At 44.0% G+C, this 16,694-nt stretch overlaps 2 protein-coding genes across 2 annotated transcripts; both read right to left on the bottom strand.

Annotated features, from left to right (window-relative positions):
• Nucleotides 1–1,320: 1,320 nt before the first annotated feature.
• On the bottom strand, nucleotides 1,321–6,075 carry LOC143166043 (myeloid protein 1-like). Its single transcript, XM_076350058.1, has 7 exons — nucleotides 5,994–6,075; nucleotides 5,377–5,509; nucleotides 4,326–4,504; nucleotides 3,616–3,786; nucleotides 2,720–2,834; nucleotides 1,995–2,146; nucleotides 1,321–1,558 (listed from the first exon to the last, which is right to left on the bottom strand). Exons 1-7 carry the CDS (start codon nucleotides 6,037–6,039, stop codon nucleotides 1,368–1,370), a joined length of 987 nt encoding a protein of 328 aa, XP_076206173.1. The 5' UTR covers nucleotides 6,040–6,075; the 3' UTR covers nucleotides 1,321–1,367.
• A 7,138-nt stretch (nucleotides 6,076–13,213) lies between these two features.
• On the bottom strand, nucleotides 13,214–16,223 carry LOC143166044 (leukocyte cell-derived chemotaxin-2-like). Its single transcript, XM_076350059.1, has 4 exons — nucleotides 16,163–16,223; nucleotides 14,631–14,727; nucleotides 14,343–14,488; nucleotides 13,214–13,815 (listed from the first exon to the last, which is right to left on the bottom strand). The coding sequence occupies exons 1-4, from the start codon at nucleotides 16,206–16,208 to the stop codon at nucleotides 13,649–13,651; spliced, it is 456 nt and encodes a 151-aa protein (XP_076206174.1). The 5' UTR covers nucleotides 16,209–16,223; the 3' UTR covers nucleotides 13,214–13,648.
• Nucleotides 16,224–16,694: the final 471 nt, after the last annotated feature.

Raw genomic sequence — 16,694 nt, forward strand, 5'->3', positions numbered from 1 at the left:
AAGCAGCTTTTCTGTGAAGCCACGAAGGTTAGCTTGCTCCAGCTCCAAGCTTCTAGAAAAATGGGCCTGCATTTATTAATGTTGTGAACTTTGTGATGATTTTTTTGTGCATTTGCTCTGCTAACTAATCTTAACAAGCAAGACCAATTGATACTTGAGTTTATAAATAAATGCCAACAAAATTGATACGTTAGTCTCAATGTGAAATATTGATTCTTCACTGGTAGTGTGGGAAGCTAATTTTAATTGAAAGGTAACTTCTGACATGTTAATGTTGAATTTTATAGTTGTAATGTTAGATTTGCAATGTTAGATTTGTTTAGTGTTATGTGTTGGTGCTAAGGTATATGCATTGTGCTTTGAGGAGTGTCAAAACACTGCCCTGTGTAAAGCAACATTAGTTCTTCTTTTCCTTCTTTAGTAGGTCATCCCGAGAGACTGCAGTGGAGGTATTGCACTTGGCAAGAGCCTGCAGATAGCTGCCTGCTGCCTTTACTTCCTACTATCCCAAGAGTAGCCTGTACTTCAGAGCTCTGCCTTGTCCTAGCTAAGGCAAGTTTTGTTTATTTTATTGGCTTTTCCTAGTTTCACTGCCCTGCAAAGGCTTTCTAAAACCCCATCTCTAAAGTGTATAATGCAGTGATACAGTTTGTTAGAGTAACTAAAACCCTCAAAATGAAGTACAGAATTTACACCCGATAGGCTAAGGAGGTTTGTAGGGTCACTAAAAAGTCCAGGTTACAGTGAGAAGCTAGCAGTAGTGCACCTTTTCTGCCACATGAGGGGGTGAGCTAGTTTTCATGCTCACTGACTTTTCAGACTCCTTGAGAAAGCTTATAATTAGTCATTGCTAATTTCCTGAATCTCTTGTAAATGCAAATTCCAACAAAAACTCAAATCTTTTTTCCCTTGCGTGGAGTCCCTTTTGCCATCCAATAGAGACACTGGTGGTTCTGGCATGACAACTCCAAACAGCCTCTCTTATGCCTTGTGGAGTGTTTCAATAAATTTCCTTCTACTCTTCCTCAGTTCAGGTGCCTTCAAAATCTAAAGTAATCTTGTTTGCCAAGGTGCAGTAAAGTTCATCGAGTAGCCCAAGATACAATGTTTGCAACAATTACAGGTACTTAAAAAACCAATACCTAACTGATACCTGGAGTGTATATTAATGTTAGCACCTTGCAATATTATGTAAGGCCCAAAGTACTGAATCAGTAGTAATGTAAACTTGTGCATATTGTATAACTTTTTTAATTCTGTAGAATACACTTTTCCCTTCCTTCACTGAGGGAGGCTGTCCATGTGATAAGGAAAAACAACTTTTGGATGCTGAGATGAATTTATTTGGAATTTACTACGTTTCCATTTCACACTCTTTGCCCTTTCCCCCTTTCGAGATTGCTAGTAGGATCTGAGTGATCGCAGTTCTCAATGTGAATATGAGATGTGATCCCAGGAAATACTCTTTGCATTGGCAACATTTTCCCAAGGATTTGTCCCTTAGAAATTCTACCGTTGTATCTGATGGGATGGATGCAGATTAGTTTTACACAGAAGCCTGGTGAAAACAAGAGGAGGGAAAACATCAGGTGACTGATGAAGCATTTGTTCTTCTGTACTAACTCTATTTCAGAAATATTAACATTTTCTGTCTTGTCCTTTCCACTGAGATAGCAATAGTGGAAATACCAAAATAGCAAAGATGCTGCGGTGATAAAAAAAAATAGAGTGGTTGGAGTTGTTGGCTTGGTGGAAGAGGGAAGATGGGAGGCAGGGAGAAGGTGGGGATTCCTGCTTTAGTAAAGAGAAGAGCTTGAAGACATTCTACAGAACTCAATTATTTGCATTCTAACTTCTAGCAAGAAGTTCTGCATGTAAATAAATAGAAGATGCAGTGTTTCAAAACATGTACCTTGCTTACCTTGCAGCTAGCCAAGTAGTTAATACATCCTATATTACCTCAAGACAAAGAAATATTAAAAATAGCTATTTACCTGATCCCCTGAGTTGGACGCCATCATCAATGGTATTTCCGTTGTGGAAGAATTTAATGGGTCCAGAGAGCTCGCCAGAAAAGGGAGCGTACACGGTTGCTCCATCAGCACAGATGACATCCACACCCGTGTGCTTTCCTTTACCGTTGCGTCTGAAAACATACATAATTAGAGAAGTCTCTTGTCAGGCCTAACATTGTCTAGAGATAGATGAGTTAGCACGCTGCAAGATCTGGAAATGGGTTGTTTGTACTGAGAGAGCATTGACATAGTTGACTGGCTGAAGAATCTATAAAAGTGTTTTGGTGTAGATGATGTAATACCATGTAGGGTTGATGATCTGTTAGAGTTGCAGTTTTGCAAATTGGAGGGGAAAAAAAAAAAAAGCCTTTCTTCCAAGCCTTTAAATAGAACTGTAGAGTCACAGAAGTGTTGGTTGGCAGGTACCTGTCGAGGACATCAAGTCCAACCTTCCACTTGAGTCAAGACTGTTCCCAAGACCAGGTCAGGTCTGGCACGGCTTAGTCTGAGTCATAAAAACCTCCAAGCACGGGGGTTTTATGAACAATGTGGGCAACCTGTTCTGGTGCTGCATTACCCCTGTAGTGAAAATGCCTCATGTCCAACCTAAACCTTCAAAGCTGTAATTCTTAAATGGCTTAAATAGAGTTCAACTCTATTTCAGTGGAGCAGCAACAAACCCCCACGTGTTCCACTTGTAGTACCTTGGAGCTCCGTAGTATCCACAGCCGTATCGATCGCAGCCTCTTAACTCGTTTGTAGGATTCCCGGAGCACACTGTTGCCCAGTGTGTGTCTTGTTGTGGGAATGGAGGAGAATCTTTGAAATACAAAACCACAGCAGGTCAAAGTTAACTTTCGGGTCCTGTTTGAAGTGTTGCATGTTTGTAACTACTATGTTTTAGTTAGATAGGAACATACTGGAATTACATCCCACGCATGGAGTTGGATGTCTTCTCCACAAAATTTGTCATCCTTTAGGAAATGTAAATAGAATGTAGACCTAAGGCTGGATTGTAATATTTCTAGATTAGGGTTATCTCATGTAAGGAACATGCTTTAAAGACAAAAATTCAAAAAGAGTATCACTGTTCCTAGAGTGTAATCTGAGGGATAGGAAAAGACTCAGTTTTGTTTCTTATTCTATGCCCAGGCTGCTGGGACTGGACTCTTCAAGTCCTCTTCTCCATTACTATCAATGTAGTATTTGCATTTGCAAAGAATCATCCCAAAGTCTGCTAAGATGCAATACTGAAAACATTGCTAGTAGTTAAAAGGGTACAAACAGAAGAGATGTCTGACTCAGTTTATTGCTGAGACTTGATGCTGCTGCTGCTGTCATGGGGGGCAGGAGATAAAATTTGATAAGCTGATATATTCTCCTTCCTGTAACACTGTCTACAGTCCTGTTATGCTGTATTTATATTGCATATTTTCTCTTTCAGATGTTGCTGTCAGAACCTAAGACAGAGGGGACTATTGCTATTTGATATTGTCCTTATTTGAAATGAATTAATAACTTAATTCTCGTTCATTATACTACTTATTCTGGGGTTGGGGGGGGTTGTTGTTGGTTTTGGGGTTTGTTTTTTTTTTTTTACCAGGCGTAAGTAGAGGAGTAGGATCAGAGTGGTCGCAGTTCTCAACATGAATGTGAGAGATAATGCCAGGAAATACTCTTTGCATTGGCAGCATTCTCCCAAGTTGTTGCCCTCTACGGATTTGGCCGTGGTATCTGATGGGGTGAATGCAGACAAGCTTTACACAGTAACCTGGAAGAGACAGGGGAGGAAGCGAGGTCAGGAAACAGCAGCTGCATCTGTTCTTGGGGTGAGCAAGAACCTTTCTGTGCTAGCCTCTTATTGGAGACTGTAGTGATGAAGCAGAAATGTAGTCAAGGTACCAATGATCCTGAAATCAAAATTACTTGGATTGCTATGGAGAAGAGGAAAAGAGGGAGTTGGAAAATAGGGACAGGAAGACATCCTCTCAGCAAAATTGAGGGCATATTTCTGATACTTTATTTTTACTGTTTCCTTTTTTTTTTTGATTTGGGGTTGTTGTTTTTCTGCTACCTGTTTTTCAACTCCCTTCCTCCATTCTCTCCAAGAAAAGCGTAGGAAAAGGACTACATCCTGCTGGTGCTGACTTCGATATTTCTTAGCAGCAGTCTAGTTGTGCTTCAGTGTAGGAACTAGAGAGGGCGTAAGATTAATCAACGCTTTGCTTGAACTGAAGAGCCACAGAAATCTTGAGTAAATAAAATGATTACTTGCGCATGCCTCACAACCGATCTGCTGTTATTACTTGCCTGATCCACTGATTTGGACTCCATCATCAATGGCATTTCCATTATGAAAGAATCGAATGGGTCCGGAGAGCTGGCCGCTGAAAGGAGCGTACACCGTCGCTCCATCAGCACAGATGACATCCACGCCCATGTGCTTTCCATGCTTTCCATGCTTTCCATGCTTTCCTTTACCACCGTGCCTGAAAATATAAATATGTAATTAGAGAAGTCTGTCAGGCTTAACATTATGTATAGATAGATCAGTTAACACGGTACGGTATCGGAACCTTGTCTAACAACATTTTTGCATCTGCAGTGAAATTGGAAGGAAATCGTTTATTATTGCAAAATGTTCGTATTACTCTGACCTTCTTTAAAAGGGGATGGGATTTCAAATTTTAAGCGCATTTTTAATTTTCCCAAGTTCATGGGATATTTCAAGCTGTTACAGAAAAGTACCCCTGTTCTACCCCAAAATACATCTGTGCCGGTGTAAAATAGAATCTTATGTTTGGCATTTTCTCATTTGGAAATTTGGAAGTTGCATGGTGAGGATGGACACTTCTTATAGCGCCTGGGGAGAGGAGACGACAGGAAAACGCAGGGAAGGCAGGAGTCAGTCTACGTATTTTTCAGGGAAATATAACCTGTTCTGTTATGAGGTGCCTACTTAAAGACAACAATGCTGGCAGACCTTTAGCTTGTGTAAATTAATCTACTTAGCTTCCTGTAAGCTGTTGCTGAATGTTAGTTAAATAGCTGGTCTATACGCAACAAGAATAAATGAGACAAATCCTTGAAATACTTTCCGTTTCCTTTACTCTGGCTGCTAATTTGTGTAACGGTCTCGCTTCTTCACCCATGCATCAGTTAGTAGCGGTGGTATTACTGCACTTCTGCAAGATGGCCAAGTAACGTCCCAAAAACGACTAAGAGGTCCTGCAGACAACAGTCTTCTCTCATTCTAAGTGTCAACTGGTTAAACTCCGCTCTCTCTCCCGTGTGAACATTTCATTTAGGAAAGCAACAGCAAACCCCACTGCTCCAGGTTCCCGATGCCCCGCTGTGGTACCTGTCAGCGCCGAAATAGCCGCAGCCGTATCTATCGCAGCCCCGGATTTTGTTGATGGCATTGCCGCTGCAGATCTGTGCCCAGTGTCTGTGTTGTTGTTGGGGCGGGTACGTGTCCAACTGTTTGGCGAAAACTTCACGTGCAAAAGAGGAAAATGGGGATAATTCAAACTTCTTAGTACGGTACAACAGAACATGTTAAGGTGCAAAATCGGGTGTTTAAAGTGGAAGACATGAGCTCAGGGGAGTTTATAATTTCAGAAACTGTAGGTAAAAGAACATTGTACAACCTGCTATATAGATTTGATCCCTTTTTCTTGAGGTCTTAAGGTACATACACTAAAACCAAAGCTATAGAGAAATTTTTTTAATATAAGTTTGTGAAATAAGTCAAACTAGTTTCACTTTCTTCATGAAACCTCTAAACACTTCAATATATGACTAAATGCACATCTAATTCCGTATTTTATAATAGTCATAACTGTGCACATTACCATAATTCTTCATAAAACTAGATTGAAAAAAACTTTACATTATTTATGTTTGAGTGAATTTCAATAATTTGTTAGTGTCTGCCTAAAACCCGTCAAGACCAACTGCAATATAGCATCAACTCACCAGTGGACACCAAGCTGACCAGAGCGACCAGACTGAGAGCCGGCATTTTGTGGCTGTTTCACCGGTGTTCTTTGATCGAATCAAAGACGTTGAGCAGTAGCTGCCTGGGGCATTTATGTGTTTTCGAAAGCCCAAGTCTGTTGTCTTGGCCAATCACTCTTGAGCAAAGTATTACAGCTCCGGGCAGGTGGTGTTGCCATATTAGGCACTGAAAATGTCTACAAATTCTAACAAACAGTTGTTAGAGCTGGTTGGGAAAGACTGATAAAATAATTGGTCTCTTAGCACACAGTAGCAGATGGAAATGAACAATCCCACGTTTCAGGAAGCTCTGGTTGAACTGTTTCTTAATACCTTTTCTCCCCCCTCCTGAAGCAAGGGCACTCTTTGGCCGAAAATGGTAGGAACCAAGAATACGGTCCAGAGGACTGAGTTGGAGGGGAAAAAATGGGCAAACTTCCACGGTGGATGTAACCAGTTTGTCCTTCGCTGCTCATTCTTGTATCATTTGTCTCATTTTGTATCATTTGTATCATTTGTCCTTCGCTGCTAATTCTTGTATCATTATCACTGCCTGGTGCCGGGTCCTGCACTTGGGTCACAACAACCCCATGCAGCGCTACAGGCTTGGGGAAGAGTGGCTGGAAAGCTGCCTGTCGGAAAAGGACCTGGGGGTGCTGGTCGACAGCCGGCTGAACATGAGCCGGCAGTGTGCCCAGGCAGCCAAGAAGGCCAACGGCATCCTGGCCTGTATCAGAAATAGTGTGGCCAGCAGGAGTAGGGAAGTGATCGTGCCCCTGTACTCGGCACTGGTGAGGCCGCACCTCGAATACTGTGTTCAGTTTTGGGCCCCTCACTACAAGAAGGACGTCGAGGTGCTGGAGCGTGTCCAGAGAAGGGCAACGAGGCTGGTGAGGGGTCTGGAGAACAAGTCTGATGAGGAGCAGCTGAGGGAACTGGGGTTGTTTAGCCTGGAGAAAAGGAGGCTGAGGGGAGACCTCATCGCTCTCTACAACTCCCTGAAAGGAGGCTGTAGCGAGGTGGGGGTCGGTCTCTTCTCCCAAGTAACAAGCGATAGGATGAGAGGAAACGGCCTCAAGTTGCGCCAGGAGAGGTTTAGGTTGGATGTTAAGAAAAATGTCTTCACGGAAAGGGTCGTCAAGCATTGGGACAGGCTGCCCAGGGAAGTGGTGGAGTCCCCATCCCTGGAGGTATTTAAAAGACGTGTAGATGAGGCGCTTAGGGACATGGTTTAGTGGGTGGTGGTGTTGGGTTGATGGTTGGACTCGATGATCTTAGAGGTCTTTTCCAACCTCAATGATTCTATGATTCTGTGATTCCAGCACCTCCTCCCCAGGTGTATGTGCCCATTAGAGCTTTCTAACAGAGTGCCAGAGAATGCACGAAGCTGTAATGTTTGGTGTAGCATAAGTATTCACTTAGGCTAAGAAATACAGATGCTTTTGCATGGAAACACGTCTTTTTTTCCTGTTCAGCTGAAATTATCACCTAGCCTGGGCTTAAATCCATGAAGTCTTTTCACTGAAACCCTAGTTTTTGACAACTAAATTCTTATTAAAACATCTTCAAGCTCTGAAACAAACAGTTGCAAACCCACGTTGCATGGCATAACTGACATGGAGCTAAAAAATTCTAGGTTTTAAAATGATTCGTTTAGTATCTGCTTGATTTCAGCTTTTGTACTATTAAGCAGGCTCCTTAGTGTCTCTTTTAATCCTTCAGTTTGATTTTTCTGCACTACTTAACAGAAAAGCATTAGATTTTCTTTACAGACATGTCTTAGTTAATATGAAATTTAAATGAGTCATGGCGCTTTCACATACACTATCTGATATTCCAAGTTACAGAAACCTCTGGAAGTCCTGCAGGTTTTATTCACAGGAGAAACAGATGTCTCCCTGCCCCACTTCTAGTTTGCAAAGAGCATCTGTACGTTGTGTTTTCTGAAAATCTCCATGGAACAAGCAGCTGGAGACAAATTTTTTGCTTGTGGTTCCAAGCTTTTTTTACAGCCAGCGTTTAAGCCCCAAGCAATCTTTTAGCCCTCCCTGGGGTTATTACAAGTGGCTTTGCTGATTTTATCCCTGCTGCTTTCTTCTGCATCCTGCCAGAAAGAACGGCTGGTTTTCACACTCGTAGCCACCAAACGAGTATTTATATAAATGTTATGTCCCCTCAGCCTAGTTTTGATGAGGCTTTTGGTTGTAATTTGCTCAATATAATGGAGTCTGGGCTTACAAATGATACAAGGTGCTGGTAATAGCTCTCGGTGGGTATTCAGGATTTGGGGATGCTGCTTACCCCTGAACTGAAAGATGGGGGGTGTGGGTTTGTGTGACCCTTGCCAGAAACAGCCTTTGTCGCTCGAAGCTGGGAGAGCTTGTGTAATGTGCTTTCCAGGCTTATTCACCTTCATTTGGCACGAGCCCTCCGCAGACCCCCTCAGCTCTCCTTAGCAGAGAGAATCAGCAAGGGAGGCAGTATGGGTGGCATCTTTCAATGAAGATTTCATACCGTAGAGGTAGTAAAGTATTTCTGAGCTTGGCTAGCTTGATACTAGCTGCTGTAAGCTTTTTTCCCTACTGGAAACAAAACCATTGAAAAATAAAGACTTTATTTGGGTGGTGCCTGGCCGTTCCCAGTTGAGGGGTCTCCAGTGGGGTTTCTGCAATAATGATCTCTCTCAACCAGGTTTTATTTCTGATTTATTCCTGACTGCCAGTTTGCACTAGTAGATTTTTAAATACCTCATTATACAAATTTTACCTGGGGCAGACCTGCCTTGAAAAGCTAACGATTTTTATAGACTTTTGTGAACTCACATGCTCCTAATTTTACCAAGGAATGAATTGCAGCACCTCAATCCGCTCTACAGTGTCTTGTGAAGGAAAGGCCGGGTGTAAAGCCAGCCAAGCTGGTAGGCACGAGGAGAGAAGTACAGCTGTGTTATAGGTGCACAGACACTGAAGAAGCTTTTCTCTGAGGCCTGTTTTGCAGTCTGGTATTTTATAAAATGGCTCTAAGCTGCGATTCTTTGCAATTTTTTCCATCTCATTTGTGTTACAGAGGTGACTCCAAATTGCTCGTAGCTGTGTACATTTTTTATATTTTCTCCATAAGAGATCTTAACAGCATTGTGTCTTGCTCTGTTCTTTCTAAAACATGTCAAAATGTCATTTGCTACAGTAATATATCTAATGCACTTCTGGTAAAGTATTCTTAATAAAACAGTTTTCAAGTGTATGATACTGCAGTTGAGATTTCTCAGTGTGTTCCCCATCTTTCCTGGGCGAGCTGGAAGGTGCAGACCTCTCACCTTGGGCACGAGGAAGCTCTGAACTGAAGTTGGTGGGATTCCTGTGTTGGGCAACGGAGATGCTAATATAACAGTTGGTAGGTGCAGTTGTGAAAGACGCGAACTGGCCGCTTAGCACACACTAACAGAAGGATATGGAACAACCAGCCGGCGTTGCACAGCCCCTGGGAGCTGCAGTTGCACCGTTTCCTTCCCCGCGGCGGGGAGCGGGCAAGGAGATGGAGAGGAGCCAGCGTGCAGCGCTGCGAGGAGCACGCTGAGAGCAGGTGGGCTGGCTGGGGAAATGCTGACTTCTTTCTCCTGCGTGAATGGTGCGAGTTCCCTGTTTTGCCCCTTTTATGTCAGTAGTAACTTCCCTAGCTGTGTAAGTCCCTTCGAGGTCTTCTCATGGACTGAGCAAGAGCGCAGCGAGCACATGTGAGCATTTGGGCTGATATCAACAGGCAGTGAATGAGTTAAGCCTGATGCTGGCCAGGAGAAATCCCTATTTTGCTATTCAGCCTTTCCAAAGATACCGTGACTCTGCTGTGTAAATTATGTAGTCTTCAGGAGGGTCCACTGCCCACCAGGGCTTTTGGATAGATGGTACCTGCCATGCGTGTGTCCATAAACCTTGCAAACGTTAGACTAGTCCCTCTTAACATATTAATTATCTTAACATCAACTCTTAATGAGAAAATGGTAAAATGATGGAATAAGGGGTTTGGAGGAAAAAAGCCAGAAAACTGTGAGACACACCTGGGCGATGGTAGTGGAGTCTTTGAGCAGAAACATCAGCAAAAGCCGGGGCCAAACCCTGAGCCGGGGCAAATCCAACCCCCCAGCCAAGGCCTGCGGTTTCCTCCCAGCTGTGCTGCCATCCTCCGTTTGTTGCCCACAAGTGAGGGCTGGTTTCTCCATCGTTTCCTTTACACGTGTTTCAGCTTGGTGGGATTCAACCAACGTCCAAAAACTGATGATTTGGTCCACCAAGTCCTTCCTCTTCGCAACCTCTGTGGGGCTGCAGCCCCAGTGAACCGGATAAATGAGCGCTGCACATCTTATTTCTTGGTGATGTTACAGTACCATAACTGTAGGTTTGCCAGGCTTGTTAGCAGGCGGTTGAAAAGGTAAATTCTCTTCCTAGCTATATTTTGCAGAACAATTGGCTTTGTCCTTCTTGGCTAGCCCGGTGTGTTCAGTGTGGGAACAAGTCAATGCTGAGCACTTGCCCCCCAGCTGATCTGCGCACATTATGTTATTAAAGAACCTTAAAAGCTGTTTCTCTGGAAAATAAATAATATTCTTTGTGCTAATCATTAAAAACAAATTGTGATTTAAAAATCAACCATAGAAGAATTTACTTGTGCAATTAGCAGCCCAGGCTTTCACGGTAAAAATCAAGCTGGCGCAACGTAAAACAACTTGCACTCGCTATTTACTCAGGCTTCTGATCGCTTGACGAGGCTGAGATAAGAGGAATTTTGCCACAATGATTAATTAAGCTTTGTGTACGCGGCTTATATTGTAGTATCGTTGGAAAATCAGCAGGTCGCGCTAGCTGGTCAGCCAAAAGGCATGCTTGGGCATGTCATTTTAAGGAGATAGCAGGCTGTAGGAGATCTGAGTATGTTGCTTTTCTTCTTTGCTAAGTATGAGCTGAAGACGAAGCTGAAGTTGTGCTGGTGCACAGTTCTGATCGAAGACTCCATCTCGAATTTATTTTGCCTTTTTGATATACTTGCTAAGCCTGAGCTAGGCAGGTTTTAATGGGGAGGATGGAGGAACATGAAAGAAAATCTTTTTTGCTACCGATGTCCTATCCTGTGGGGAGGACAAAGCTCCGGCTGAATCCTCCAAATGTCCTTTAATGCTCGGGGAAATGGAAGGGAATAGTGCAGATTTGGGTTGCAGCCTCAGGCAGTTAGGACTTTCACAGTTTGGGACCCCAGCTCATCTCTCTGTCTGGGACCTTGTGGTACAAACTTACAAAATGAAAGGGATAGTGAGGAAAAGATCCCTGCAGAACTGGTGCAGAAAAAAAGCAATTCTGCATGGCCTGAGTTTGCCAACTCTTTCCTGAAAAGCCTAGTTGCCCCGTTACTTCCCCCAGCACCCTTTCCCCTCATCTTGAATATTTCTAGAGCTGTGTATTTTACCAGCCCTTTATTTCCTTCCCAGAGTCAGCTACAAATTGTACTTTCCCTTCTTCTACAGCCATTTTTTTTTTTACTAGACTGAAAAGATAAAGCTGGATTTACTTATACTGTTTGCCCCAACTGCTCTGTAACCTGAAATAGAAAGTGTTATTTAATTTTTCTTCTCTGCTGCTGGGTGACAGCCCCAGCTAAACCAGGAACTTTTAGCATTTGCCCTCTACCTCTCTCAGGCACCTGCCGGAGCACCCCACATCCCTGCACCAAAGCACTGCACCTCCCTGCGCTGCTGGAAAAACTCGGATTAAATAATAGCTCCCTGAAAAGGTTTGTGAAACCACTCTGTGGGGACAGACCAGAAAAGTGCTGAGCTGTTGTCATTAATGTACAGGTGAAAATGTTACTTGTAGAGGAGCAAAGCTGGTGAGTTCGGAGCAGCTCCGTCACAAGCCGGGGGGACCACGAGTCCCTGGGAGCGGGCGCTGCTGCGTGGTCTCTCTGGACTGCAGGAGGGCAGGATGCTCTGCCGAGGGCAGGGAGAAGGCAGGCTGGGGGCTCTCAGTGCTGTTTTGGCATTCATGTTCCTCCCAGGGCCCTGATGATACCTGTGTGCTGTGCTTCAGAAAGGAGGTGATGGGATCTTCTGTGCCTATTAACAGGTTCCTGATGCATATGACAGCTGAGGGAGGAGGAAGGAGACAAGTGTGACCCAGGGAAGAGCTTACCTGCCTTTGCTGGGGAAAAAAAGTGTCGGATCATGTTTTCTTTCCCATACAAGGACTAAAATCAAGTAAAAATGTTGATTTTGCAGTCGAGTGTATTAAGGCTGGAGGCTCGGTGCCCTGCTCAGTCAGCAGGGTCAGCTCAGTGTTTCGTTAGGTTTTGCATGGAGAAGTGGGGGCTTGATTGGGACCTTCCCTCTTCAAATGTGAGAAGTTGATAACTGGGTTAAAACCTGGGATTTTAACCAAGTGAAACTTAGATGGAAGTGTTTCTTTTCTGCAGGCAGCCAACTTCATGACAAAAATAAAAAAAGAATTGGTCAAAACTGGAAAACCCTGGGGACTTTTGCTGAAATGTTTCTGCTTTCAGTATAAGGAAAAGGTTTTTTCACAGAAAACCCAGTTGTATTGACTCACCATCAGTGTCTGGTTGCTGTCTGCCTCTGCAGGTTTGGGCTGCGTGTTTATATGGACGTGCTGATGTTTCATTCACAGCAAAGTTAAAGGACACAGCAGGTTAAGCACTTTGCACAGATGTGGCAAATATCTTTCTGTAGTTTCTTAGGAAAAACAAATCTGCTGTCAGGACATACGCAGTTCCCGCCGAAGCAGCTTCCCTGCTTATCCGAGGCTGCAGTTGCGTTAGTAAATACGTGAGAGCCTGCAGCACTTGTAGAGCACTTTAGCCCTTGAGACTCCCGGTAGCATGTTGGTAGCCTTGGCCTGAAAAGCCCTGTCCTGTTAACAAGAGCTTGTTGTCCCGGGAAAGTCTTCAGCTGATTTACTAGTGGAAAGAAATGCCTCACTTGGACAAAAAGAAACCTGGGTGTGCCAAGGCAATCGTGAAGCAATCCCGAGTCTGGGGAAAAGGAATGAGCTACTTCATTAATGTTGTTTCATGTTTTTGGTCATGGGCCCCAGGAAAGATTTGTGTTTCAGCTTTATACAAGTTTTTTCCCCCCAGCTGCATTAAAAAAGCAGAACCCAGCCCAAACTCTGTGACAGCACCAAAGAAATTCAAAGCAATTTGTAGTGAAGCAGCTCTTTAATAGTGTGATCTTTCATTTGCAAGCAAAGTAAAATTTCTGACTTATTAAAGAAATCTTTGTGTTTGGCTGCAAAGAGAGCAGAGAAGTCCAAGACAAGTGAGCTGCAGCACGGCTCGCTGCGGTGCTGCTGAGCATCGCGGATCCACCATCTCTCAGCCACTCGTCCACTGCCCGCTACTTCAGCCTTCATCTGCGAGTGCAGTGATGTGCAAGACACGATAACAGCTTTAAAGCATGTGCTATACCTTACTCTGAGTCTGTTCACGTTCAGATAACCACCAGCATTTTGTTCATGGACACTTTTTAGGTGGAACAACTGTTTGAGGCTCAGTGGCTTCCGCTAGAGTGACTACCTATGCCCAAGCAATTTAATGAATATACAAGGTGGGGGGCTGAAGGCGCAGCCGCCCGTTTACAGGTTGGGAGTAGGATCCGTTAAGTCACAGTTCTGGATATGGACATGGGACGTAATTCCTCGGTAGACCCTTTGCATGGGCAGCAGGATGCCGATTTTCTCTCCCTTCTTGATGGGGCCGCGGTACTTGACGGGTTTGATGTAAAACACCTTAATGCAGAATCCTGTTAACAGGGGAGAGAGAAGAGGGGGAAACTGTTGCTCCTATGAAATGGTTTAAAAGCCTGGCAAAGTCATAACGTTCAGTAGCAAAATACAAATGACAATAAAATGATAAGAGATTCAGCAGCAGAAAAAGTTACAGAAAATGCTGTGACGCTGCTGTAGCATCAAGAAGAGAGAATAAGAAAAGAAATAAATTAACATGGAGGGGGGTGGGGAAGGGGATTAAGGTGGGTAAAATTCCATGAGCAAGTCAGAGGCTGTTCCTTTAATTATCCAAAATGTGCAAAGGGACCAGCTTCATCCTTTGACTTTTTTAATAGAGGTGAAATGCCATAATACTTTCAATAAATTTTCCTGCATTAACAGAACCTGGATTATAAAGTTACAGTTTTTGCTTGGATTCACGTACAAGCACACTGCAGTTCAGGTTGCGTTCATGATTTTTGGCTCAGTTTAAAGCTCTATAAAGGAGTCGGAACATTTTGCAATCAAGCTTGGCAAGACGCACGTCTTCCAGCTCTGGTACCTGATCCTGAAAGCTGAACTCCATCGTCGATGGCATTGCCGTTTCCATAGGGCCTGGCTTGTCTGTCGATCTTCCCCGTGAAGGGTGCGTACACCACCGAGCCGTCCTCACACACCACGTCCACTCCCATGTGCTGCCTCCTTCCTCTGAAGAAGAAGAGCAAGGCGGGTTAGCCCGCGGCAGAGCGCCTTGCCAGCTAGAAACCCTCCTCTCACCCATTTTTTCATGCTTATTTTTATTTTAAGAAAGTTTCAAGCACAGCCATCTCCCGTCATCCCAGCCCAGGACCTGGAGCGGTTGTATCCGCCGCAGCCCTGAGAGTCGCAGCCTCTGATTTTGTTTGCAGGTTGACTTGAGCAGATTTTTGCCCATTGTGCTGCAGCAGCTAGAAAAGAAGAAAAGAGAAGAACAGAAGATGAAACCCACAAACTAGAAAGGGGATTTCCCAGCCCGTGATGCTTAATCAATAGCAAGGCCCCTTTGGACTTTGCTGTAACGATGGATCAGGCTTCAGGGAACTAGAAAGTTGTGCATCTTTTAATGTAGGTTAATTTTAGGGATGCAATGAAATAGCATTTTTTTGTTTTATGCTTTGTCAAATGACGTTTGAGGGTACTTAAAGGAGCGACTTCAAAGCAAAAATGCAGAACAAATAGATCTGGAGGGGACATCACGGAGTGACCCACTCCTCTCCCATTGCCCCGGGGCAGTTGTGCTGCATTCACATAGCAGACGTGGGGCTGGAGCTACGGGATGTCTCTGCCTGGAAGGTGACCTGAGCCACCTGGGATCTTGGAATCCTAAACTGTAACTGTAAAAAACAGGACTGAGAGAGACCCACCAGGTCCATTCCTATTCCCTAATGTGGGATCCAGTCAAAAATAAAAGCTGTCATCCAGCTTTTACTAATTGCATTTTCTATCTCCCAGTGTTTCTACATTACTGTTTCAAAGTAGCAGCCAGTAGGGTAACAGCCTCGTATTTTTTTATTCCAGACTCCAACTATCATCACCCACAGCCAAACCCGTGCTGATCTCATGGCCCCAGTGATGTCTGAGAGAGGGAAGATGTTTATAGGGCGGCAGGGAGGAAAGGCAACCCCTGGCCTGGTACCTTCTACAAGCCTCTAACAGCCCTGCTCCCCCCCCCCAAACTACTAGGGTTTCCCAGGGGATGCTCTTGGGGCTCCCTATGGAGAACGGGGCTGGTCTAGCAAGAAGCAACGAGTTGAGGTTTATCCACGTGTGTGAACAGCTCGGCAGGCACTGTCCCCGTTGGGCTCTGGGAGTGTAGGCACAGAGGGGCAGTGATGTGCTGGCGCTGAAGGTCTGGTGCTAAAAGGGTGCAGGAAATCTCTAATGCCTTCCTTGAGCAAAACAGCCCTTTGTTCTAGGTAGTCTTCATTTATTTTGATGAATTGTGTATTCTTTGTGAAATCAAAGGTGATGACATTAAACACAGAAACATCTCTGGGAACACTCTGTGCTTAGCGGGCTGATCTTGAAGTAAAAGGTTTTTAAGAAAACATGCATGCTGTTAGTAATTGATATGCCTCAGCTGATTCTTTCTTATTCAGTCAACATCATTACTCCAACAAAATTTTGCCACAACTCTTTACCATATCTAAAAAGGATTTTTCCATGGAGGTTCCTATGCAATGCGAGAGGGGTTATTTTCAAAAGCAAAAAATGGCAGAGAGCAAATCAGTTCCTAAATCCTTACAGATACACTTCATTAAAAAAAAAAAAAAAAGAAAAGGAGAGAAAGAAAAAGAAGGCAGGTTACAATGAGCAATGTTTAACAAAATTCAGCTAACTCACCACTGGAGATCACAATTGCGAGGATGACTGCTGTGACCCTGTGCATTTTCACGTGCCTTGAGAGCTCTGCTTTCAAAGTGAAAGGTCTGAAATATTTTGCTTTCTATTTATACATCCCGACAGAGGCTGTATCCAAATTTTTCCAGCCAATCAGAAAATTTATGTGGCCTCGGTTCTTGTGCTTGCAGATTCAGGCCAGCAGCAAGAACTGGCAGCAGCCCTTGAGGTGTACCACCGGCCTGGCTAATTGGCGGTGTAGAGGCTCCAACCTATTTAGCAATAGCAGCTACGTGGGTTTGCTTGCTTTTGTTTACAATGAAACCATGAATATTAAACCCAAATTTTAAGGACAATTTGTAACTATTTCTCTTCATTCCTGCCTGTTGCACAATCCTGAAGTTTAGCAAGATAATTTGGGTGGAGAAAGGGAAAAGAGTTCAAATGAGCTTAAAAAAATATCTGGGCAGATGGATACCTTGCCCTCCCACCATGGCTGTTGCTTCATGGAAAGAAGTTCAGCCAGGTGGACACA

Source organism: Aptenodytes patagonicus, chromosome 12, assembly GCF_965638725.1.
Source record: "Aptenodytes patagonicus chromosome 12, bAptPat1.pri.cur, whole genome shotgun sequence".
NCBI classification, from domain to species: Eukaryota; Metazoa; Chordata; class Aves; order Sphenisciformes; family Spheniscidae; genus Aptenodytes; species Aptenodytes patagonicus.

Excerpts from the sequence above, each read along its gene's own strand:
- LOC143166043 (XM_076350058.1), bottom strand. The coding sequence starts at position 6,039 with ATGCCGGCTCTCAGTCTGGTCGCTCTGGTCAGCTTGGTGTCCACTG. Across the intron at positions 3,787-4,325 it reads AGTCCAAATCAGTGGATCAG|GTTACTGTGTAAAGCTTGTC; the intron begins GCAAGTAATAAC and ends TGTCTCTTCCAG. Across the intron at positions 2,147-2,719 it reads GGATACTACGGAGCTCCAAG|ACGCAACGGTAAAGGAAAGC; the intron begins GTACTACAAGTG and ends GTATGTTTTCAG.
- LOC143166044 (XM_076350059.1), bottom strand. The coding sequence starts at position 16,208 with ATGCACAGGGTCACAGCAGTCATCCTCGCAATTGTGATCTCCAGTG. Across the intron at positions 14,489-14,630 it reads GGCGGATACAACCGCTCCAG|AGGAAGGAGGCAGCACATGG; the intron begins GTCCTGGGCTGG and ends CTTCTTCTTCAG. Across the intron at positions 13,816-14,342 it reads AGTTCAGCTTTCAGGATCAG|GATTCTGCATTAAGGTGTTT; the intron begins GTACCAGAGCTG and ends CCCTGTTAACAG.